This window comes from Aspergillus luchuensis, chromosome 5, assembly GCF_016861625.1.
Source record: "Aspergillus luchuensis IFO 4308 DNA, chromosome 5, nearly complete sequence".
Taxonomy (NCBI): domain Eukaryota; kingdom Fungi; phylum Ascomycota; class Eurotiomycetes; order Eurotiales; family Aspergillaceae; genus Aspergillus; species Aspergillus luchuensis.
The window spans coordinates 1,919,644-1,945,824 of NC_054853.1; the positions used below are offsets into that span (position 1 = coordinate 1,919,644).

Consider the following 26,181-nt stretch of genomic DNA (forward strand, 5'->3'; position numbering starts at 1 on the left):
TTATATATTAATAGCCTGAGAAATAATATCTTAGAACAGAATAGTAAATAAAATTTATTTAGAATTTCAAGAATACCTATTTCCAGGCTGTATCTGTTAAATTGAATATTTAGATACTTTATACAGTAATTCAGAATATATTATGGCTTCTTTTTACCCCTATAATCTTTAGTATTGCGTGATTTTATTTCTAGAATTATATAGAGTCTCTCTCAGCTGGTAGAAAACAAGATAATTATTATATTAATATACTTTAATAATACAAGTATTCTGGATTATTATCCAGTTATTTCTACTAGAAAAATAATCAGAGTAAACTATACTGGGTTCCATAGCTTAGTTATGGTTGTCTACAGTATTTTCAATAATTTAAAAATATCTTCTGATTGTAGTATAAGCTTTTCCTTTAATTCTATCTAAAGTTTATACTTCTTTATTAATTAATCTCAGATTTATATAGTCAGCCCTTAGTAAGATACATAAAGTATAGATAAGAGACTTTATATTCTAATTATTCTATTTTTTATTTTTAAGAGAATTATCAGACCTATCTTCTCTCTTCTAAATTATATTTAAATATTCCAGTATATCTGCAAGATTAATACTGCCTTAATATACCAACAATAAATAATAACTATATAGTTAAAGAAGGTATATTATATTTTTAAGCTTAGTAAATCAGTTTTAATAACTCCAGTATATCATACTTAGTTTCTACACAGAATCTGTAATCTATTTAAAGTCCTATATTAATAATATATATTAGTATATTCCTACCGGCACCAGAGCTCCTATACTCTTTTCTAGAGATAAATTATATTATTATTATATTACTATCTTTAAATAATGGAGTCATCTAGGTCTCTCTTCTCTTGCAGCCAGTTATATTAAGTACTTTAGTCTAGACTTATACAAAGCTTATATTCTAGTAAATTACTTTTATTATTATCATTATCCGCACCTTCATAGGCCGGTCTGTCTATCCCAATTTTCTAGTACTTTTTAGAAATATCATATCTCCTGTTATCATAATTACTATATTAGTAGCGGTGTAATTGCTCTTAGAACTTAGTCATTATAAAAATATCCATCTACCTCCCTTGTATAATTAAGACATAAAAGGAGATTTAAAATAGCAAGCAAACAAGTAAAAGATAGTCAAGGATAGGGTAGGAAATGGTAGGAAAGGAGAGATAAAGAAGAATACACAAAGACAGAGCAGGGTAGTCAGGGGTTATACAGGTGGTAGAAGAAAATTTTTCAAGTGAAAGCTAAGGACATGTATATTATGAAATAAAAGGAAAGAAACTTAGAGTAGATATCTTATTACTTAGTTAACTGAACTTTTCTCTATCTAAAAAGGGCTGGAAAGAGCTTCCAGCTCTTTATATATCTTTATACTAAGCAGGAATATAAATACCTGGCCGGTCAGACTAATATTCTAGGTTTTGCTACTTTCTGATAAATTAATATATGGGATGCTGTGTCACTGAGCAAGATTCATATAGATTCTGCAGGTTTCAACAAAAAATAGAATAGTTGATATAAAATCCACAATGAATAATATCTTAGCTAAAGAATACTGGTAGACTCTACATTACTCTGTTAATTAAGAGCTCCTGTCCATCCGCATGGTAAAGAACCGTGGTAGACTGCCATGATAATAATTCCAAGATAACAATCAAAATAAAGTTAGAGTGTCGGTGTTGAAGGACCGTAAAAGCAGCATTCCAACAACCATAAAAGAGGCAGCTCTTTCACCGAAGTGTTGCTTTAAGATATAATTTTTATAAATATTATAGGGACTAGATTTACTTCTACTTCTATATTTACTAGTATTTTTATTTTATAAAATATATCAGGATCTTTTTTTATAAATAATCTTTTATATATCTGTAAATTAAAATATATTATAAATAATATTTTTCTTAGTAATTTTTATTTTATATAAGTAATTAGTTATTTCTCTACAGCTAGTTTTTTTTTATATATATAGTATTTTACTATAAAGTGATCTTGCTTTTTATATTTAAAATAAATAATAATTTTAAAGATTATTATAGATTTAATTACTAATATTTATAAAATAATATTTTAATTTTTTTTTATAAATAATAATTCTGCAGCTTCCCTTCTTATAAAATATATTTATAAAATTATTTTATTCTGTTTATAAAAAATAATAATTATTTTTTTTATAAATAACTAAGCTTTTTACTCTACTAGTTAAGACTTAGTTATATTTTTATAAAGAATATAATTAGATCCTACTTATTTATAAAGAATTTTAATTATTTATAGATCTTATATTTTATTATTATAAAAAATAATTTAAAAAATAGATAAAGCTATACTATATTTAATTTCTGGATTTTATAATTAAGTTTTATTTTTATTTTTTTCTATTATTAAAAATACATAAAATCCTTTTTTTCTTTACATGATATAGCTTTAAGAATTTATAACTAAGTTTCTTATCTTTTATTATTAAAATTTTTTAATTAAATTTTTAGAAATTTACAAAGATTCTTTTATCTATAATTATAATAAATACTCGCGGTTTTTTCTTTCCAGAGATTACTAAGAATATAGTCTAGATATATTACTATAATATATATTTTCTATTTCTTATTCTAGTTATTTACCTTTATAATTAACTTCTACTGGATAATAAATGATTAGTAGGTAGTATAATTATAAATATTATAATATTTATTATCTTATAGAGAATGGATACAGATATTAAAATATTTAAGATTTATAATAAAATTTTCAAAGTTATTCAGATTCCTGCGGGTTTTTTTAGGCCTTATAATAATTCTTAATTTTAATTCTAGATTTATAATTTATTTAAATAGATTAAGCTATTTACAGAGATTATTTAGAGAGATTTATACTTCTTTAGATTCTTTTATAATTATTTTTATATTAGTCTCGCGGACCAGTAAGTCAGAGAATTTAAAAAACTCTTTATAAATACAGTTTTTAGTATTTTATATAAATATAATTTAATAAATTATCTTACAGGGTTTAAGCAACAAGGTTATAAAAGTAAATATATTAAGATAGTGTAAAGAGTATATCTTATTCTTAAAAATCAATATAAAGTCTATTTTTTTAAAGTATTATTATTAACTATTCTATTCTTTATCTATAAATGATTAAGTATTCACAGGCAGCCTATAGATCACGTGATAATACTAACCAAGTCTTGTGATAGGACTGCTATCAGTATAGATATTTCTTATAATAGTCTAATCGCGAGGGTTATAAGGATTTAGATCCTTACACTTAGTTATTATATTATTAATAATTTTTAATTTTTTTAACTTTTTATTTATTTTTATTATTTAAATTAAATATTAAAAATAATTCTTTATATTCTTAACTAGTATTCCACAGTTCCAATAAAGAAATATAGAATATATTATATATTTATTTATATTTTTTAAATAAACACAAGCAATACACTTAGGATTTAATATATTTAAAAATCTAAAAAAATTCTATGAATTTTAGAGCTAATTTTCTTAATTTTTTAAATTATAAGTTTTAGATTAATAATTTAACTAAATTTTTTTTTAAATAAGAATGGTTTTCTATATTTATTATAATATTTCTTTTATTTTTTTATAATTACTTACTATATCTTTTGTAACTATTTTCTTATTTTTTTAAATTTTTTAATTTTATTCTGTATAACTAGAATCTCTTACTATTAAAATTATTCTTAATCCTGATATAAAAGTCCAGGAAATAATTATATAAAATATAATAAAAAAATATACCCGTGGTTATATTATTTATATTATTATAAATAAATTAAATAATTAATAATATTACTGGCTAGTTAAAATCAAACTAGCTAGAATAATATTAAAAATAATATTTAAGAATTTAGTTTATTTATTCTATTTAATTATTAGTTTAAGAATAAAATACAGTTAATAACTTTAAAATTATATAATTATTATAAACTAGATATAATTAAAATTTATTTATAAAAATAAATCTCCGGTCAGATATAATGCTTGATAATAATTTAAAAATTAATTCTATTTATTTATAAAATAATTCTATAAGGTCTAGAGTAGTTATTATAAATAAAATAATAAAAAAAATAATATTTTAAAAATTAATTAATAATAATAAGAATAGCATCAATAGTTTTCTTATATTAAATAATTAAAGATAATCCTGTAATAAAATCTATTATTAATTTATTAAAAAAATAAAATAAAATTAATAAAAATTTAAGAATATTATATAATTAATATTTTAAAACAGTATTATTTTAATATATTAAATAAATTTAAATATATTTAATTATATTATAATATAATCTATTCTAGTAAAACTTTTTATATAATAATATTTTCATTTTTATCTTTCTAAAGTATCTTATTAATAAATTATTATAATATAAACAGATAAGCATTTGGTATAGTATCTTAAAAAAATATAATAATAATTTTTAAAATATAAATAATTTATAATTTTTATTATCTAATATTTTTAATCTAGTTATTTTTATTAAACAGTAACTTTTTATTATTATATCTCTGAATCTTTATTTTATAAATATAAGATTATATTTTAGAATCCAGAATTATATATATCCAAGTACAGAATTTCTGCAGTATATACTTATAATATTATAAATTAAAAAATAAATCTTTTTTAAAATAAATTTTTTTAAATAGCTTAATTAATTATCTCTATATTAATTTAATTATTAAGATTCTTTAAATTTAATATAATACAGATATTAAACCCGGGGTAATTCTATATATTTTAAAATTTAAATTAAGATTTCTCTTTAATTAAATTTTTTATTATTAAGAATAATATATCTATAAATTATTCTTAGATTAAAATTAATAATTCTTTTTATAAAGCAGATTCTACCTGGAATCCTGAAGATATTCTAAAAAATTTATTTATTAAATTTAACTTTTCTATTCTATATTTAATAATAAAATTATAAAAGATTAAATTTATAAATTATTAAGCTTGTCTTCTATTAACTCTAGTTTAATATATAAAAGATTATAAGTTTAAATAGTTAAATAAGACTTTAATTATTTAAAGAATATTTTTAAAATACTATTACTATTATTTAAAAAAAATAAATAATAATAAATAATTCTTAATCTAAAATATTATAATTTAATTTAATACCAGAGAACTTACGAGACCAGAAAATAATTAAATAAAATATACTTTTATTATTAGATTAAAATAAAATATTATTTATTTTTTTCTCTAATATATCAATTTTTAAATGCTGAGATTTTATAAGATTAAAATATATTAATAAAAATATCTACTAGAAAGCAGTAATTAAATAATAAAAAATAAGTTATTTATATAATTTTAAGTAGATTTTTCCAGGTTTTTAATTATTAATTATTTTATAAAGTAAAAAGATAAGCAGTAAAATAATTTAAAAATAATTTTAAATAAATTAATAATAAAAGTTATAGAATTCCAGAAAGACCTGAATATTATAATAACTTTCAGGAATTAATTATAAAATAATATTATTTATTTATTAAAAATCTATAAATACTCCAGTAATATTAATAATATATTCTAAAAATTTAACTTAAAGTTAATAAAATAAATATTTAAATAATTTTATATAAAGTTAAGCTTCTTGGAGTCTTTCTAATACTTAATAAATATATTTTATATAAAATTTTTTATCTGATAAAAAGATAAGAATATTATTAAAATATATTATATAAAAATTATCAAGAAATCCACGAAGTGTTATATATATATAATTTTAAAAAAATTATAAAAATATTAATTAATTTAAATAATATAATAATATATTTAAAGTAGCTGTATTAAATATAAAATATTATCTTTTATTTATTATTTTTTTTAATATAGATTTAGTAATAAATATTTTTAATATTAATTTTTAAAAAATATTTACTACCTGAGACTCTGTCAAGAATTTCTAAGATAAAAAATAAAAAATAATAATTTTTTATTAAAATCTTATTAAGATCTCTATAATCTATATAAAAATATAAATTATTATTTTTCTTTAATATAAAGAGAATAAAAGCCTCTATAAAATTTTTAAAAAATTAAATTTAATTTAGTTTTAGATTCTTTTTAATATATTCTTGTAAGATCTTGAATTTAATTTCTAATAAAAAATATATACATTTATAAAAAGATATTTTATTAAATTTAATATTAATAATATAATTTACAGAGCCATGAGAAGAAAGTTATTAAAAAAGATTTATAAAAAATATATCTTAGAATTTCTAAAGTTTAATTAAGATTACTTCTAGATTTAAAGATAAATTAGAAGATTTTTTTTAGAAATTAAATATTTTTATTAAACTTAATAATAGTATATATTTTTACAGAATTTTAAATTACTCTATTAAATTAAATAATAAAAAGAAAAGAGATAGATAATATATTAAATTATTATTATTAATTTTATACTAATAAGTTAATATAAAAATTTTAAAATATAATTATTAATAATAAGATTAGAGTACCATACAGGCAAGGATCTTAATTAATTTTTATATAATATTATTTAAAAATATAGATACTTTCTTATAAATTAATAATAATAATAAAAATTTTCTATATATTATAGATAGAAATAATAATTTAATTAATAATTTTAATTCTAGATATAATAACTAGAGTATATTAAAAATTATAAGTCTTAATAAATTAATGACTGATAATATTTATTTTTATATAATTATTTAGATCTGTAAAAATTTCAAGACTATTTTAAATATAAATAGAAATATAAAAATAATAGATAATCTTTATTTTAAATAAAAAAATTAAAATTATAAAATTTATTTTAATTCCTTTACTTTTTTCTCAGAATGTAATAAATATTAATACATTCTAATAGATTAAATCTTTTTATTTTTAATAAGATATTAATTTACAAAATACTGGGTACTATTATATATAAAATATTATAATTAATTATTATTCTTTTTAATAAAATTTTTCTTATGATTTGATATATTCTCTTTAATTTATTAATTAAAATAACTTTAAAAGTGCTTGTATAATTTATAATTATTAAATTAATTATTATTTTACTTATATTTTTTTATTATTTTATAATTTATAATAATAGATAGTAATAGCTACCATTTTATCCTGTTTCTTTAATAAATGGAAAATATACTTTTATATATAATAATTAAAATTAAATAATAATTTAATAAAATAAAATAAAGTTCTTTCCTTCTCAGCTTAATAAAGAAAATATTACTTTAAAATATTAAAATAAATATAAAACTTTCTTAAATCTTAATTATATTGCTGGTAAGTCTGTTTAAATTAAATTATAATATTTAATTAAAAAATAATAATATTCTAAATTAAAATAAGAATTTAATTCTTGAACTAAGATTATGATTTTTTAAGAAATTATCTTATTTCTAGATTTTTATTATTAATAAAATAATATTATTTTTATTTATATACTAGATCTATATAATTAATAATAATAAGAATCTTATATTTCTCTGATAAATACTTCTTAAGAGTTCTTTAAAATATATATTCTAGATTAGTAATCTATTCTTAATATTTTTAAAGATTAAAATTTAAAATAAAATAGGAGATATCTTTAAACTTAATCTTTTTTTTATTTTTTTTTTATTTAAAAGAAGATTAATAATATCTAAAAAATATTTTACCCGGGAAATTATATTTTTAAAAATAAATTATTTTTCTCTGCAGATTAGCAGTCTGTTTTAATTAATAAATATAATTTTTTAACTGTTAGATTTCCTCAGTAATAAAGATTATATTTAATAATAATTTAAGATTAATATAATTATTAAATATTTCTTTTTTTTTATTATTTTCAAGGGGTGGCATCTTCCTTAAATAATTAAAATAAAAAGAATTAGAATATAATAGGTATAAGGGTGAATGTATTGAGATAGTGTGAAGAGTATATCTTATTCGCGAGAGTCAACGTAGGGTCTATTTCCTTAAAGTATTGTTGCTAACTATCCTATCCTCTACCCGTGAATAGTCAAGTATTCGCGGGCAGCCCGTGGGTCACGTGATAATACTAACCAAGCCTCGCGATGGGACTGCTATCAGTATGGACATTCCTCGCGATAGTCTAATCGCGAGGGTTATAAGGATTTAGATCCTTACAATAGGATTTACTTATTAGAATAAAAAATCTATTAATTAAATAAGAAATCAGCCATGAAATATAGTAAATTAATTAAATAAGAATAAAGGTAGCCTATATTTATAAGATAAACTAATTCTTGAGGAATCAGTAGCTTATTCTAAAGAAATCAGCATTTTATAAATATTAGGAAAATATAGAATCTCTACTAATAATCTCATGACTCTTATAACCACTGTAATACATCATTCTGATACCCAAGGCCCCGATAGCTAGGTTGTTCTATCACAATTATCAGTTATACTTAAATTGAATATTATATTATTTACTAGAGATTATTTTATTATTCTTATTACTATTTATATTTTTATTATACCTGTTTTATTATTTTTTATATATTTTTTTAGAAAGCTTTTTTATCTATTTTTTAAAGATTAATTTATAAATAGTATTCAGCTCAGTATACAGTTACTTTTAGATAATATATATTTAGTAAAATTCCTTTTCTTAAATAATTATATTCATGATCTAGATCTTCAGTATTTTTTATTATACTTATATATAATTCTTCTTAGCTAGAGTATTATAATATTTATATATTTTCTGGTTAGTCTTGACTTTAAATTCCTGTTATTTATTCTTTATCTGATAAAATATACAGTATACTGTACTATTATAATATTTTTTATAAAATTCATGGTTTACTTTTATAATCTTACCTAGCTTTGCTAATTATTAGTTAATATTAATCAGCTTACTGCAGAGCTCAGCCAGATAATTTTTTTATAAGTAAAAAGACTCCAGGCTGTTCTCAACAGTGGCGAGCTCTGTCTGGATCTGATCATGGTGCTCCTTGTTGGTTGCAATATTACTGTAGATCAACATGTTTGGGATGTTGGGGGATGAGGACGGGGTAATTGTTATATGGCAAATCGGTTGCTCCAGGGGCTAGCTTTTTCCTCACCGTGCGCAGAAGAGATATTATCAATGTAATTAATGATGGCTGCTTCAAAAGAGAGATCGTTCGAAAGTGAATGTGGGGAGCTATTCATAGAAAAGGTTCGCCACGCGGGATATGACGGCATCATGTGGTCATCCCGTGACATCTTTCCAGCTCTTGTATGGAACATAGAACTCTACATTTCTTCTTCTGGTGAGTGTGAAGTAAGGATAATCATAAGAATAATAGATATATGGGCTTGAGTACTCCATTGTGGGGTAAAAACGATAGTCACAATATCCATCTACTTTTCAATATTATCTACGAATTATGCAATGATAGGCACAACCTATTTATATTATCAAGTGTAGACGTTGAGTATAAATCGTACCAGCTATTAACTCGACTCTGTGTTTGAAATAAGTGAGTCTCTGATGGAACCACTCGATTTACTCAGGCTTCTTAAGACCATGACAGCCCAAGATCCTAGAGCGGGCTAATATATGGCTTGGACGGGTTTGTGATAATGCCTCCGTTCTTATGGCTGAGGTATTTCGACTTGTTTCTCTTGGCGCCAGACTGTTCAACTCATTCTGTTCCGCCTACATGCCGTGGACACCAATTAGGTGCACTTGAATATCCTGCATATGCCAACAGCGGTGACGTGGCCTCCCTCGCCATGCTGACAGCGCTGCACGATTATTCTTTGCCCGACCACAGTAATCTTCAGCGCATGCTTTTGGTGGGAGATCTTCCAAGACACAAAGCAACACAAGAAGTAAACCTGTTTCCTCAATGGACATGGCTCTTCTGTCAGTACAGAACTTTGATAACAGAAATCTCCTAGTTTTGTTTCACGTTGTTCTTGCAGGTGAGGATTGATGACATGGGCCCAACGTCTACCCGAATGGCGTCCAACGCGCATGATTTGGCCCCTAAAAATGCCGTGCGGCTGTTCCTGCGGGGTAGGAGACGTGACTTCCGCTGCACGATTGTATTTCACGAACCAATCCTCCAATCCCCCGTATCTATCGGTGGTGTACGTATGACCAACGGTGAGAAAAAGTCCGTCTGAATAATCACTCAATCCTAGACGCCATGTCTGGGCCCCGAATATCGCCCTATGCCAACGAAGACTACACCGTGGGCTGGATATGTGCTCTCCCTATTGAATTAGCTGCAGCAAGGGGCATGCTTGATGGGGAAGACCATGGAGAGCCCCAGACTTCACCAGCAGCGGCAGATCAAAATCGCTATACGCTGGGGACAGTTGGACATTTCCGAGTGGTCATTGCTTGCTTGCCGAAGAATCAGCTTGGCTCTTCTTCCGCGACCGCTTCGGTAAAGGACATGCTATTCACCTTCCCCAATATTCGCATTGGTCTCTGCGTGGATATCGGTGCTGGCATTCCTGACTACAACAGCCAGGATGAACAGGACATTCGCCTCGGGGATGTTGTGATCAGTAGTGACTCCAAAACCGGGGGTGTGGTGGCCTATGCATTCGGTAAGAAACTGGCCGATGGATCGTTCGAGACTCGGTCTGCTTTGACTCCACCTCCTCGATCATTGAGTACGGCTCTTGGGGCAATGCAAGCACAGCATATGATGGCAGAGAACAAGATAGCGTTTTACGTTGACCAAATGCTTGAGAAGCATCCATTCATGCGCAAAAAGGGATATTCCCGTCCGGACCAATCCTTGGATCGGCTGTTCAAGTCAGAGTACATTCATGCTGCGGGGAAGAATTGCTCGAAATGCGACGATTCGGAGACTGTAGAGCGGGAGGACCGTTTCGATGATGGTCCAGTCATTCATTATGGGACAATCGCATCGGGGGACATCGTCGTCAAGAATTCCGCGTTACGCGATGAAATTCGAGATAAGCACGGGGCTATCTGCCTCGGAATGGAGGCTGCAGGATTCATGAACAATTTCCCGTGCGTGGTAATCAGAGGAATCTCTGATTACGCCGACGCGCATAAGAATGACCGCTGGCAGCCCTATGCGGCTGCGGTGGCAGCTGCGTGCGCGAAGGAGTATCTGGAACATGTGCAAGTGAAGGATGTAAGCGGAGAGCCGACGGCGAAGTCTATATTTGAGAAAGTGCAAGACGGTTATTAATTTCCTTACGACAGGCTTGGTTCTATGCGAACCGTCGTTGATATGTTAAATAGTTCATACCGAAGTGGCCAAGGTAGGAAAGTTTGTGACAACCCAGGAAACCTAAGGAGATTCTCGATTGGATCAGCACAATCGATTTTGTCGACCACCAAAATGATATCACCAACCTCAGAGAAGACGGTACTGGCGATTGGCTGTTATGCTCAGACGGGTTTACTCAGTGGGTGAATGATGGTAATCAGGAGAAAAATGCAAGTCGAATGCAAGCTGACAGACGAGAATATTGAGGAAAGGTCCTATCACATTCTCAACACCATCAATAGGGACATCTCTTCCCGACACAAGGTAACCGAAGCAGACACGATCACTGTCGCAGTATATGCGCAAAACCATGGCCCAAGCAGCTTGCAAGAGAGTGGACAGTGTAACCCCGTTGCGGATACAGAAGGTTCGTAGTTGAGAAACTGGCTGTGGTAGAGAAACTCGTGTGAATTCGATTTCATTCGATGGGCCCTCAGAGTGGACAGAGAGAGGGAGAAGACAGGGTTCGGCCCCAGACAAGCGATCGACCCAATAGGCAAGGTGCTTTTGCTTGTCATCCTGAAGGAGAAAGGAAACGAAGTCGCGGTACTGAGATAACGGTGAGCCGACGAGTTTACCATGGTAGGCTAGGGCAAGGTCACGAAATAGAATACTTGTCGACGCCCCATCACTGATGGCATGGTTCATGTCAAGCCGAACGAACACCGCTCCATTCTCTGCAACACATATAGCAAGTCGGTGTAGAGAGTGACCAGGGGCGAATTCAATGCCCGGCAGATCCTCGAGAATAGCCGTTGGATCACGAGAGTCAACCTGGGGATACATGACTTCTCCATTCCAATCACGTAGGACTGCCTGATCACATAGCCTGTCCGGGGAGATACTCTCAACGAAGACCGTGCGCAGAATCGAATGTCTCCTAACAAGCTCTTGCCAGGCCCGGGCAAGTCTTTTTGCGTCCACGAGTTGGCCGGCAGCTGGAGGATAAACTTCTGCGATGGTGGCGTATTCATAGTAAGCAGGATTGCGGGCTTGTGAGACCAAAAGGCCGGATTGGATGGGGGTACAAGGATATAGCTCCTCAAGATTGGTCAGAGTTGCGGGGCCCCGGATCGTGGGGAGAATTTCTTTAGCCAGGCGGTCCAGGTCTTTATAACCCATACTGAGAAGTGGGAAGTCGTTTAGAGACAGCAACGGTTCTGTGCCGGTGAAGGCCTCTTCGAGCAGGATCCGATACTGTTGGATCCATTCCTCGATCCTTGATTGGTGCTTGATATCCCGAGGGTACAAGAACTTGACCTCTAACTGCCCAATATCTACGGTGACCAGAATTTCGAACAGAGAGAATTGCTTCAAGTCTGGATAGAGACAGGGGAGGTCGGGAGCCGGGAGACGAGCGAACAAGCCGTCACCCTGTTCAAAGATGTGGTATCGACCAAGGTAGTTAAGAATGATTTCCATTGGGAAATGGCCACCGAAGCTTGCTTGGCCTTCGGGCGTCAGATACCGGCTGGCTAAGTAAGGCCAACCTCCTCGCAGCAGCTGGTGGCGGGCGTCCTTGACCCGACGAACGGTGTCCAGGACACTACTACCAACACTGGAAGCCACAGGCGCCATTGTGGTGAACCAGCCCACCGTTTGTGATATGTCGCATCGGTCCCCTAGAGCATCACGACCATGGCTCTCGTTGAACATGGCTGGGAGACCGCGGTCTGGAAATACACGGACAAATGCATGCAGGGCAGCTCCCAGCATGACTTCAATCGGCTCACTGCGAAGGAGGTCCTGCGACCGCGTAAGGAGGCATTCCGTCATCGCCTCGTCGAGAGTGAAGCCTTGCTGTTGGATCTGACCGTGCGAATTAGTGTCAACTGTAGTATATATTGGTATCCAATATAGCCAAGCATATGCTGTGCGTTGAATGAACTTCTATTGAAATACGATCAACATATGAATCGCATGGGAAATCTTGAAAGATTTAGGTGAACCAGAGAGAAAGGCGAAGGAGTATGTACCAGTGCATCTATTGATAATGCAGCTTTGACAAGCTAGACTGTTTAAGTCCTTATAGTTAATCATACTAAGAAGTGGGTAATTATCGATATTAGCTTGGCTGCATGGGGCGACTGAGCTGATATGGCAGCAGCTTTTTACGCTGTCCCAACTCCAAATACCCTCTACATTTGCCTGAGCAAAAATACATTACCATCTCGAATCCATAGGCTACGAATGAATGATATGTAATTTACGCGAAATAAGAAAATTATTGATAAGAAGTGCCCCAAGGGCTCGATAGATATCACATTTCTCACGAGAATAATGTAAATCTATTTCGACACGTGCCACGAATCACCAACTCGAAAACCCTCGGGGAATGGGTCGCTAGGATCTAGAACGACTTGTTGATAACTCGTAATCCAGGCACTTCCTTTAACAGTAGGGAGAATCGCGTTATACTCTCCGACCTTGGTTGTTCCCCGAATTGTGCCCATGAATTCAGTACCAATAGGGCTGATATGACGGAAAGACTCGCCGACTAGAAGCTCATCTCGGGCATATAGCTGAGCCATCCGAGCGCATGTACCAGTTCCACAGGGACTTCGATCAAGGCGTCCGGGCGACACAACAGTAGCATTGCGTGCAGACTTTCCTGAAGTTTCACTCTGTAGTGGCTCTGTAAAAACCAAATTGGTCACGCCGTTAATTCCCGGATTTTCTGGATGAATAGGGTGGACCGTTCGTTGTACGGCACGTTTAACTCGTTCGCCATATTCGACAATTCGCTCTCCATCGCTTGAATCGATGGTCAGACCAACTTGACTGATGTCAAGAATTGCATACATCATTCCACCCCAGACGATATCACACAGAACCTTGCCAATCCCAGGGACCTCAACTTCTAAATCAAGATGGAACACAAATGCAGGAACGTTGTTAAAAGCGACTGTCTTGCATTTCCCGGATTCGCATTCAGCACTGACGGTGACAAGGCCAGCTGCGGTATCTAAATTGAGTGTTGTGATTGGTTCTTGCATTTTGACCATGCCTGTTTCCAGCAAAACGGTAGTTGTGCAAATTGTGTTCGAACCGGACATCGGAGGATACTCCTCGCTTTCCATGATGATAAAGCCTGCATCGGCCCGAGGGTCACAGGGAGGAAGGATGAGGTTCGCATTTTTGGAGGGACGACCGCGCGGCTCATTCAACATTATCTGTCGGATATCGTCTGCGTTCTTCCAGAAGTACATCATTTTGTCAAACATGGTTTTTCCCGGGACATCCAAAACGCCGCCGACAATAACATCGCCAACTTCCCCGGCGGCATGAACACCAACCACATTGATTGTTCTTTTGGCATGCATTGCGAAGATCAATGGTCAAAACAAGACGAAGAGTGTTGAATCAAATTTCCTTTGCCCGTCTCAAACTGTCCAAGGGGAGATGGCTGAAATTTAAATCCAAGATATGGAAAGGATTCTTCTAACATTACCTACGACACCAACTCCTACTGCCTAATCGGGGCTCCCAAATGATCAGTTACCCCATGAGACTATCTGAATTCCCTATCGAGCAGTCTGTTCCGCAAAGCTGGAAAAGTGGAGCAAAAGGGAGGGGGCTGATATCGCTTCTCCAAAATAGGGAGTCAGTTCCGCAGTGGTTCAATATGGACTCAACAGACCAACGACCAAACAACATTGTAAATTGTACAATTGTCGGATATAACACTTCACTCTCTCTCTCTCTTCCCCAGTCTCGCGTCATTCTCTAGCGCACATCCGCACTATTCCCGCCACGCCGTGGGTGTATGCATACTATGCCGTAGAAGACATGTCAAGTGCTAGCCACAGTAGATAACCCTTGTTTGTTCCCAGAAGCTTTGGCCATGTGACTTGACCGCCGCACGCTTTCTGCCAGGGATCCATCCACCCCCCACTTCCGCTAATCATCTCCGTCATCGCTTTCTTACCTTCCTTCACGAAGCTTCTTTTGTCTCCATTAATTGAATGACTCGCAATTTTTAGCTCAAAAATCATGGGCAGTGTCCCATACTACCCCTACAATGAATTCCCCACCCCCCCGTCAGCCTGGTCGTCAGAGACGACCACGAGTTCCTGATGCGCTCCGCAAGAGAGCCGCGCGCGCGTATGCTTCCTCGTCGCAATCTAGTCACAAAAACAGTCATTGACTCTTAATTGAACTATCAGATGCCTGCCTTGTCGCCAACACAAGGAAAAATGTACTTTCACCGTCATAACCTCTTGCACTTGTCATTCCTCGTCCGTCGACTGATCAGGCCTCGGAGCTCTAGGCCATGGTGGCGGTCCGCCCTGCGCACGCTGCCAACAATACAACCGCACCTGCCACTTCGAAGATACTCGACCAAAGCCGACAGGTATGTCTGCAGTACCGTCGCAGCGTGAGTTCCAAACGGAGCGCATTATACGTCACTTCCTAGGCGAGGACATCTCGCTTGATCCCGCTCGGCTAGAGGAGACCGCGGACTTGCTGGAAAGCGGACGGTATCGCGGGACCCCTCCAGAGACGCGAGGAGTGGAGGATGAAGACCAGACACCGGAGAGCTATTCGTTGGAGCCATTGTCAACGAACACCATGCGTATGTCCAAGACACTGTTCATAAGGGCAGCCGTTAACTGGCCTCGCATCAGACTATTCAGGGGAATTGTCGCACTGGAATTTCTCCAAAATGATCCGCCGACGTCTACAGAGCTTGGGTACTCCTAAAGGACAGAAAGATGCATGCGCTCCTCAAATTGCATTCACCCATGGCACCGCTGACGGATCGTTCAGGGCTTAAATCCCTCGGATGGATTCTTTCGCGCTACTGGCCTGCAGTCGGCCAGTTCGTGTGTCGCCTCCGCCATAGGATACTTACCACCTCGTCCTGTTGCCGAATTTCTTACCAATACCTTCCTCGAGTATGCACAGACAAACTATTTCTATTTCCCCGAGTCAGTCTTTCGGGAGAAGATGGACTACTATTATTCTGTCGACAGGCCGCTTGTGATCGACGATGCGGGTTGGATTTGTACCCTGTTAATGACGTTTGCGATTGGCACTCAATTTGCATACATGCAAACTTCCTCGACGGAGAAGCCTCCTTTTTCGGAAGACATTCCTGACGATCGCATTGGAATGGATCTATATCGGTTCTCGTGTCGTTTGATCCCTGATCTCATCACCACCGCCTCGCTTGAGACTGTGCAGGCCTTTCTATTACTGGGTGTGTATACGTTGCCGATTGATACCGCAGGATTGGCCTACACGTACTACGGCCTGGCCATCAAAATGGCCATCCAGAATGGAATGCACCGGAAGCATATTGCGCCGTCGGTTTCACCAGTGATAGTGGATTGGCGGAACCGTTTGTGGTGGACAGCGTATTCCCTTGAAAGGTGAGGCACTAGTCTACGTCGTGTGAACCGGGCTCACAGTCGCACAGCCGTATCAGCATCCTCCATGGCCGTCCTGTATCCGTGTCTCCCTCTGAAACAGACGCCGACATGCCTGCTGACCTGGTTAAGCTGCGCCAACCCAGCGGTATCTCGAATTTACCGAATGTCACGGCCGCCATCCACTTGACAAAAAAGCTTGGGAAAGTGGCCCAGATTATCTTACGACTGCGACGATGTCCGCGTAGTCATCAAGATACCTATCTGCACCAACTATGCAACCTGAGGATGGACTTGAGCAGGTGGTGGGACTCGCTCCCGAAAACATTGCACTGCCGCGACCTTGATCCAGCCGGGCCCTTATTTCGGTCCAATGTGCACCTTGAGCTAAACTACGCTACCGCACTAATTTACATGGGCCGGCCTTTTATCTTTCTACAAAATGAGAGCGCGGATAGCGGTGGATATGGATCACAAAAAGAAGGTGGTCGTGCCGAGTTAATCGAGACGTTCTCGCGAAACTGCACACGAGCAGCCATAAGAATCATTGACCTTTGTCAGCTGCTGCATGACTCGGTAGGACTCGCACGCGTGTCATACACAGAGTTCAGTTCGTGCCGCACAGCTTTGCTGGCCTTGATTGCGCAGCTCCTCAGCGGGTCATCAGAACCAATAGGTGGCGCCCTAACGCGAGGAATGGGCCTGATCCGCCAGATCTGTGTAGGGTTGGAGTCGGCTCGGTCGGAGATTGCAGTAATCGAAGCGCTTGAGCGTGCTCGGCAGCAGCTTGGTCTCGGCGAACGATCTCCCCTAGGAGATTCGTCTGAAACAGGCTATGACCGATTCCAGAAATGGGCCAAGCTCTGGCGCCTAGGTCCTTTGAACTCGGAAGCTTTTTCACCTCCAGCAGGAGTTGAGTCGCCCAACAATCCAGGCAGTATTCCTTCATTTGACGGATTTTTCTCCTCGTTTCCGCAGGAACTTGATGCCTTTGCAGCGATTCCAGGCTCCGAGGATACTGCAGCGCCGCCTAGCATATGGCCTGTGCCGGATGCATTCCTCTCGTTCCCTGGAAATGTGGACGCCGAATTGGAGTTTGATAGGCCTCAATGAAGGTGGATCTAGTTCCAAGCTGTATATTACGATGTTACTATTACAAAAGGCAAACTTTTCAATGGTTTAGATATCACCGGGGGCGTCGGAAAGTAGCACCTTCTTTCAGTAGCCGTCACTTGTTCTGGACCCACAATAGTTTGAAAAAAACGTTACTCGCTGGATATCCTGTCCCAGCGAGGTGTTCGGCCCATAGAGAGGTGGTGGACCTGTCCACCCGGTTCTTGAAATGCAGTATTGGGAATCCAATCCTGTCCCGGGTACCGGTACCCGAGTATACCATCTTGAGATTCCTAGTAATTGACCAACCCTTGTCAACATCTGCATTGCTCGTAATGTAAGTGGCCACGGGCGAAGACCGGAAAAGGACCCCTAAATTCTTGCATTAGAAAATTAGCTAGGCCCTAGCTTAATTTTGAAGTGAAATAAATCATTGCGGTAATTAGGGACATGGGGCAAAAGAAGCTCCCATCTTCGGGATTGGCAACCGAACACACCTGCCCGGGAAAGACCCCGATTCCGGGACCCAGCAAGTCCGGCATGAGGTTCCGAAGAATGGAGAGTCATCGCTTGGGGGTATAAGTGCAAGCAGTCCGGGGAAACTAAAATCTGCTAAAATTCAATTGAAATTTTTGCATAGCCTTGGGACTTGCCATTGCATTCAATCATGAACTGGCTTTCAGCAAAATCTCATGCTCCCATAATCAAAATCACAATAAAAGATCCTAAACCAAGTTACACAACATGGGACCGGATCGAAGGCACAATGACGGTGACTGCGCCCAATGACAATAATGTTAACAACATTCAGATTACTTTTGAAGGTATGCAACTCATCTAATCCCTCAACCTTTGGCCCAATGACATCTAACAAACATTAGGCTCCTCGCGGGTGTTTTTACCACGGCCAATTACCGAACTTCGTGAACCTACAGCCTGCCACACATTCCTGAAGCTTCAGCAACCCATTGAAACTCCTAATTCGCCTATTCATGTCCCAGGAAGAACTTACAGTTATCCATTCTGCTTCGTCATTCCCGAGGAATTGCCCCTCGGATCTTGCATACATGAAAAGAGCAATGGATGTGTCGATTATCGGCATGCTAAGCTTCCACCAACACTGCGATTCGCCACCTTGTCTCAGGAACTGTGTCGGATTGCGTACTCTATTCGTGCTACGGTTTTCTACCATATAGAAAATGATGGTAATAACGAAAGAACAACTACATCTACAAGAGATATACGGTTCGTCCCCGCGCATCAGTTGAACCACCTCCCGCGAAGCCTGCAGACCTTCATATCATTACCACACAACCCGAAGCAGGACGTGAAGAGCAAAGCATCGCTTTCTCCGTGCAGATTATCTGTGGAAGGGTCTTCCGCACAGCTGACGCAGGGGCGCTGTCTTGGGGATTCCTCGAATGGCTCCTTCGACGCATATCTTACCATACCGCTTCGCTTCGAAGCAGCGGGAGAAGCGAAGCCTCCTCAACTACGAAACCTACATTGCACGCTCAAGGCTTCAACATTCTTGGCGACAAGGCCCAGTGTCAAACGGCTCAAGCGTCATGAGGCGCAATACCGACAAGCACATGTCGAGACTATCGCGATGCGATCAGAGGATATCTCATATAAGCAATGGGTCAGGCATGAGCCAGCCCCAGGGGACTGTGTTACCGAACATCAGAGCGGCGACAAGCTATACTACACAACATCCATACATCTCCCTATACGCATGCCTCGAAATGGACATCTCATACCATTTTCTACGTGTCTTCTCTCACGAGCCTATCTTGTCGACATGCGTATGTCGTATTCTATGCCCGATTCGAATGGACGTCGTCGATCATTGGAAGCTACATTACCAGTTATCATTGCGGCGTCTTATGAGACGTATATTGAGAAGATACCGCTCTGGAATACATTAGATGAACTATGTTTATCTGATTGGGGTGCCGAGCCACCACCATATCATGGCCATGAATTATCTCGCTCCAGCGATGTTGTGTCCTTGAGGAAGGGACAACATACCGGGGTTTACCACCAACTGATGACTTCCTAACAGCAGGCGCGAGACCAGTCATCACTTTACCAATGAAACGATAATATCATGTCGGCCAAAAGGATATGTTCTTCTGCCTCAGGTAGAAGGCAAAGTGTTCCACCAACCTCTTTGTAGATATATCGGCTCTACACTACTCCATACATCCAATGAAATGCCCGATGAAGGCAATCTTGAAATGTCATTCAAGAAGTGATATTCATTGCCACCACCAACCACGTAGGAGCATTATAATCCAAGATGCACCCTTGGAAGTCGTATTAATCTTCTTGTAGTGTATTCCCAGATGAATCCCATGAGGCTGTACATTTTGCCAGGTAGGGGAATGCTTTCTGCTATATTCACACCATCTACCCTGGTCTGTATAAATCTCATCTTCACCCTCCATTCTTCCTTTTTCTCTCCAACTTCTCCAATCGTCCTTGCCTACCACCATGACCTCGCAAAGTCCCACTATAAAGCTCCTCTAGAGCGATTAATGATACATGTTCGAAGTAGTACTCATTAATGTACATAAAGGTACGTCAAGCTGATAGTATCATTCAATATATATATACAGGCAATATCTACTCTTTCGGACTGTGGTTGTGGGTAGATTTATTATATTACCATATAACTTATATTAGGTACCTACCTAGAGGCCAACCAGTTATTGCTCCTTGAGCAATTTGGCCAGGGGCAAAATCACATATGCGCAAGACTTACCGACGAAAAGTGATGGTAATCTAGTCAGAGACACAAGCATAGCATAAGCCATTCAATATCTCAATGCGCCAATCTGAATACTTATACATCGAACGGCACATAAAAGGACTAGTGGGTCCCAAAGGCAATCACCTTATAGAGAAGGTCGGTCGGCACTGACAATCGGAACAATGCGCAGACTAGCTCATATGTCGTTTGCATTACGACTTGAGACCTTTCTTAGAAGAGTATACCAAGGACGAGACGTGGTCACCGAAATTGCCAAGTATGCTGAGTAGGCAGATAAGGGATTCGGTCTGTATTTTGATTACACTAATCAAGACTCTGACTGCTAGCCCCCCTCCACGAAGGCAGGGATAGCATATTATCTCGGGCTGAGATATGTGAAAATGGGATCCCTTGCAAAGATCTTGGGTCTTTAAGGTGTCTTCAAGGGTATTTGGAGGATAACAAAATTGGTTTTGATTGTCATCGGAAAACATCATGACAAAATGCCGAGAACTAAAATTGAGATCCAAACTGCAGCATAACAGTCCGGCGTAGTGTGTAGCTGTCAGATAGTGTGTCCATTAAGTGGATCCCCAACGCGGGTAACTGTACCCAGAATATCCGTCGCGGTGGCGTAGCAAAGGGACCAAAAAACCAAAAAATGGACTCGCCGGGAATCGAACCCGGGACCTCTCCAATGCGAATGGAGCGTCATACCCCTAAACCACAAGCCCAATTTGATGATAAGATGCTTTAGACTCTGCTATATGACTCACTCAAGTAACTTTTACCTTCTTTGGTAATTAACTCCCCGCGCTTATTTTCATGGCTACCAGCTCGATGAAGCCCAATTAACAATGCCCCGATGTCGTATTACTAGCAAGAATACTGACGGCATTGCAACTTCTTAATCTAATGATTTTTCTAGTCAAGACTAATTAGATTACATAGATCTTTGAAATTTGCACATTGATGTAAATGTACTGCCCGTCGGAAGATTCCGTCTTCCTAAGATGCCCACGGATCCTGCCTACTCAACATCGGGAAACCCCTAGAAACAACCACATAACTATCTAGGTAGTACGTGTATACGTCTATGCATGAGTCTGGTCTTCTTATCGCTTTATAGAATAGTGATTAATTCATTTTATGAAAATTTTACTAATGTTAAGTGCTTGGCTCACTTCACTACTTAGTAAATATATATCCGTTAATTGAACAAGTAACCACCCGCGATTTACAAGTTCGCTCAGCATGATCTTCAGCAAGATATTGATGGTGATCGACTCAATGTGTGAATTTGGAATACAGAACTTCACCTTCGCACCCCGAAAGCCGAAGTGATAGGAACCATGAATGTGACATTAACGTATGGAGCGTCACTATAGGCAGACGGCGTGAAATTCATCTGGCCCAATGTCTTTGCAACCCCTATATAAAAGGGAGCTTTTGTCCCACTGTTTCGTCTTTCATATCCATCTGAAGCCATACCATCCAACCTCCATAGATCGGAAGATGGTCATACTCTGACTTCCTAGATCGAGCCTTGAGATACATTTCTGAAGCTTCATCATGGTGTATCGACTTCGAGTCTTAATCAGTTTGCGATCACACACTCCTATGTCTATATCACGCTAACAGTCAAAACTTCTGTAGAAATGTTGGAAACAGCGAAAAATTTTACCAACTTTCCTGGATGATACGCCAAACCCTATGACTACGAAGAACATGGTCCCGACCTATCAGCTTCCAGCGATGAATATAAAGAGAAAACATACCCAAGAGGCAAGCCTTAATCTCCAGATGATGAGCCTTCCCACATACCGACTCTGAACTCAGGGTAGTAATATATTTTATGATTGATGCCTCAGACTATATTATCATTGAGCTTTGGCTACAAAGTGTGCGATGATATGCGAGGCACGCACAGATGGTCATACTTTCTTGGCTGATAGTCGAGCGACGAAGGCCATGCGTCGCGGTGTATGAACTATTATCCATTTCAACTGACAAAACATACATCCACCAAGCGATCGAGTACAGGGCTCACTTTGGACAGGGTGAGAAGTGCACAGACCATGGGGTTGTTTATGGGAACCGCCAGATGCTAGACATCGATTACGACGAATCTTTCACGCCCGTGGCCAGCGAAATCGCACCCAAGATGTTCATGACGAACGTAGCGATAAAGAACCACCGCTGGGAACAGTGAGATATCGTTTATAACTACCTGAGAGCTCAATTTAGAAGACAGAAGCGCCTATATGAAGTAACCTACTGGGTATCATGAACGACCACCAGCGCTAATCTACCTACTGAAGATGGCCCTATACGGACTCCGGCAGGCGGCCCACTTCTGGCACCGCACCTTTGATGAAAGCAGCAAGAGATTGAATTTATATATTTGCCTGAAGAGGGGGCGTTTGTGCTCAGCATGCAAGGGAAACAACTAAAGCTGACAGCTACATATATCACTGCGACATGCCGTCGTCATGTGAAGAGCCAGACAATTTCGAAATGTGAAACTCATTGGCTAAGCGTTCCCGACCATATGACTAGATGACTCAACAGATCAGGGCATTGGATATACAACCCTGCATCTGAATCACAGATATTGCATGAACGGAAAGGCACAACGAAATGGGCTGTTGCGGAACGTCATTACAAAACAAATATGTATGCCGTTGTCGGCCTTCTGGACTACCACTATACTACAGGTCCAACTCGATGATTGAGTGCTTTACATCTGGTATCTTACTCACCCACTCATGTGTCAAATATCGATGACATCAATCATAGCCAGAATTCCGTAAAAGGCCTTTACATACGAATCAGAGAGCACCATCATACCAAGGTCTCACTCAACGATGGCGATGGGAGTGCAATAGAACTCGACACAGGCGACCTTGAATGGCTGATGCGAGGCGCCCCCAAGATGCGAGCAATTTTGCCAATTATTAGAGACCAGGTGTTTCTGAAGCAGGAGAAATCACTCGTCTGGACTTATTTTCCCGATGAGGAGGTCTACGTTTCTGCCGTTCTGACAGAGACCGGTATCGGTCATCCTGTCATACATGCCGGGTTGTCCGCCAGAGAGAGATCGATCATTGTGAAGTGGTTTATTCGAGACCTCGACAAGTGCATGGTATTGGTGATGAGTTACTTGGTCAGGAACCTACAGAATCTGTGCCATAATCTCCAATTGGAAAAGATGGCATACCGGCGTGATGGTTCCTGCAGCCTGGAAACCACACGAATACAAACATAATGATGCGGGCATGAGAGTACTCCGGTACGCTTAGTACCACTGCAGTGATTACACTGACGATGAGGCTATTGTTGTTTTCATTTTTCTTGGATGGAGTTTGCTACTATCTATTTTCTCATATAGTGACTATCTTGGATTTTCTCAACGTCGTATGTAAAGTCTGACAGCAAGCATACTGGATATTGAAACTATATACATTGGTGTCTTAATTCTTCAAAACAGCACACAACTATATACAATGCAAGCTCAGGGTGGTGTCCCAATATGTCCACAATACATGTCTTTCGCTAAAATATTTACGCGTGAAATGAAGCTAAGTAGAGTCATAAGATAATTCACTTGACAAGAGGAGTTACGCCAGAATGACAGGACATTGATACCATGTCAACCCATTTGTCATGGATGAATCCTCGTAGCCACTGGTAATGGGCAATCTGCGTCTCATCTCCCTATCCCTTCGCCACTGTCTCGCAGGAAATCAGCACTTTTCGAGAAGACGGCTGACTTCCACTCTTCGTGTATATTGTTCAGCTTTGCAACGATGATACGTTGATGTGCAGAATTTCTTGCGGACAGGCCCGCAACAACTAGTGGCCAGCACAGTATGTTTTGCGAAGGCGAGTGCGGAGGAAGGTGCTGTAAGTTGTTTATGAACTCATCCACCAGAGAGTGAACTATGTCTTTGTCGTCTGACCCATGTGGTGGAAAGAGTGCCTTGATGTGGATGCGGCATGCCAAACTGTACAGGTTCGATGTAATGACATCATTGAGATGCTCCTGGTCCATAGTATTATCATGGGTGAGCTGGCTTTGATAGGCCCTTAATTCTTGGTCCATCAGCAAAAGTTCCTGTCGTGCGGGAAGCACGTCGGCAGATTTGCTAGACTGCAAGTTATGGGACAGACGGGATATGCGGTAAATGGCGATGAACAAAGACTGTGAGGTTCCCATGATATGCCCGTGCTGAATTAGGCGGATGATTGACGGGGAGGCGAAGATAGGATCCGCTTGTGCGATCAATAGTTTGGAACCCAAAGAGAAACGAGCTAAGGCAAAAAAGTAGCAAAACATCTCAAATAAATATCCTCTTAACTCAGTGTTCATGCTGCCGCAGTGAATGCGATTTTGCAGCATAAAAGCCGCTGCATTGAGGTGCGGAAGGATTCTCTCGCGGCTCGTAAAATTTTGAGTCTAAGTCTGTCAGTATACTTGCTCAGAAATAACGCGCTGTATTGCAGTTAGCATACCTCATGTAGACATAGCAACAGGACGGACAGCGGAGTGTAGTCTAGGTTCATATTAGCGAAATATGGAATGGATGCTTGGAGATGATTTGTACCAGAAAGAAAACCGCCAGATAGCGAAGCGAGGGCCATTTCGCTCTCAATTGCTCCTCTGAGGCTAGACACAGCTTGACCGTAGTATTCAGCGGCGGCATGCTGTAATTGTGGGTGGTTACGGTAGTATTTGAGCAAATCCGCCGCAGCTATTGCAAGGACGCAACTGCGCACAACATGACTCTTTGATAGAGCAGGAGAAAGCCACTTCAAGTAGTCTGTCCTTCGAGATCCAGTTCTAGTTGATAACCATCTTGGGCTAGCGTTGAGGAAGTGACGGAGCAAGCGGGAGACTATGTCGGGCGTTAGGACTGAGAACACGTTCACCATTCCTTGTGCCTGGTCAGGGAGTAATTTCTCGGCCAATCCCGCCCTTGTCTTCCGGCGTTTGGGCCATACAATCGAGTCAACAGATTCCCACTGGCATTCAAGGCGGTTACGCTGACAGCCAGTGCAGGAAGGGCGACGCTCATCGCATCTCTTTTTCCGCCGCCGGCATGTCAGACATCCCGATCGAGATCTCACGGGAGGTTTAATACAACAATCGGTAGTTTTCATAAGAAGCGTATCTCGCGTCATAATATCAGCAAGGGTTGTTCAATCACGTAATGGTAGCGGGGAGCCATCATATCATACACTTCAACATCACCAGAGTTTGGAATTTTGACCTGCGGGGTTGGCTCACGACTTCGCCGAACAGGCACATGACCTTAACGTTATTCTACTCTTTCAGGTAACGCCACCCGAGTCGGTCGTCCATGTAATATCAGTTTGAAGATATTCTATTCAGATTATTTTGACTACCAGAGACTGGCACAGCCTTATATAGAGCCTACAAATTAAATAGAAGATAAATTGTATTATCGGTATTTTTCGGAAATTTCTAGTCTGCATTGAACAAAAATTAGATAAAGTATACATGTTCAGCCTATTGTGTAGGTATCAATAATAACGAAAGAAGATCTAGGGAGTCATGATGAATCTTATAATATCTGGTATAAATCCCAGGTAGATTATGCGATGATTA

At 37.4% G+C, this 26,181-nt stretch overlaps 6 protein-coding genes and 1 non-coding gene across 7 annotated transcripts; 3 read left to right on the top strand and 4 right to left on the bottom strand.

Moving 5' to 3' along the window:
• Positions 1–9,630: 9,630 nt before the first annotated feature.
• Positions 9,631–9,951, top strand: AKAW2_50628S (uncharacterized protein; the record flags this gene model as incomplete). Its single annotated transcript, XM_041690467.1, has 1 exon — positions 9,631–9,951. One exon carries the CDS (start codon positions 9,631–9,633, stop codon positions 9,949–9,951), a length of 321 nt encoding a protein of 106 aa, XP_041544049.1.
• A 251-nt stretch (positions 9,952–10,202) lies between these two features.
• AKAW2_50629S (uncharacterized protein) lies at positions 10,203–11,228 on the top strand (the record flags this gene model as incomplete). The annotated part of the gene is made up of 1 exon (XM_041690469.1): positions 10,203–11,228. One exon carries the CDS (start codon positions 10,203–10,205, stop codon positions 11,226–11,228), a length of 1,026 nt encoding a protein of 341 aa, XP_041544050.1.
• A 213-nt stretch (positions 11,229–11,441) lies between these two features.
• AKAW2_50630A (uncharacterized protein) lies at positions 11,442–13,085 on the bottom strand (the record flags this gene model as incomplete). Its single annotated transcript, XM_041690470.1, has 1 exon — positions 11,442–13,085. One exon carries the CDS (start codon positions 13,083–13,085, stop codon positions 11,442–11,444), a length of 1,644 nt encoding a protein of 547 aa, XP_041544051.1.
• Positions 13,086–13,597: 512 nt separating this feature from the next.
• Positions 13,598–14,632, bottom strand: AKAW2_50631A (proline racemase family protein; the record flags this gene model as incomplete). The annotated part of the gene is made up of 1 exon (XM_041690471.1): positions 13,598–14,632. One exon carries the CDS (start codon positions 14,630–14,632, stop codon positions 13,598–13,600), a length of 1,035 nt encoding a protein of 344 aa, XP_041544052.1.
• Positions 14,633–15,330: 698 nt separating this feature from the next.
• Positions 15,331–17,794, top strand: AKAW2_50632S (Zn(II)2Cys6 transcription factor; the record flags this gene model as incomplete). The annotated part of the gene is made up of 6 exons (XM_041690472.1): positions 15,331–15,413; positions 15,476–15,507; positions 15,580–15,885; positions 15,938–16,026; positions 16,080–16,684; positions 16,732–17,794. 6 exons carry the CDS (start codon positions 15,331–15,333, stop codon positions 17,792–17,794), a joined length of 2,178 nt encoding a protein of 725 aa, XP_041544053.1.
• Positions 17,795–21,211: 3,417 nt separating this feature from the next.
• On the bottom strand, positions 21,212–21,283 carry AKAW2_t50005A. Its single transcript has one exon. It is a non-coding gene; the product is annotated as a tRNA-Ala (tRNA).
• A 2,975-nt stretch (positions 21,284–24,258) lies between these two features.
• On the bottom strand, positions 24,259–25,733 carry AKAW2_50633A (Zn(II)2Cys6 transcription factor; the record flags this gene model as incomplete). The annotated part of the gene is made up of 2 exons (XM_041690473.1): positions 24,259–25,008; positions 25,065–25,733. The coding sequence occupies 2 exons, from the start codon at positions 25,731–25,733 to the stop codon at positions 24,259–24,261; spliced, it is 1,419 nt and encodes a 472-aa protein (XP_041544054.1).
• Between the last annotated feature and the right edge of the window lie 448 nt (positions 25,734–26,181).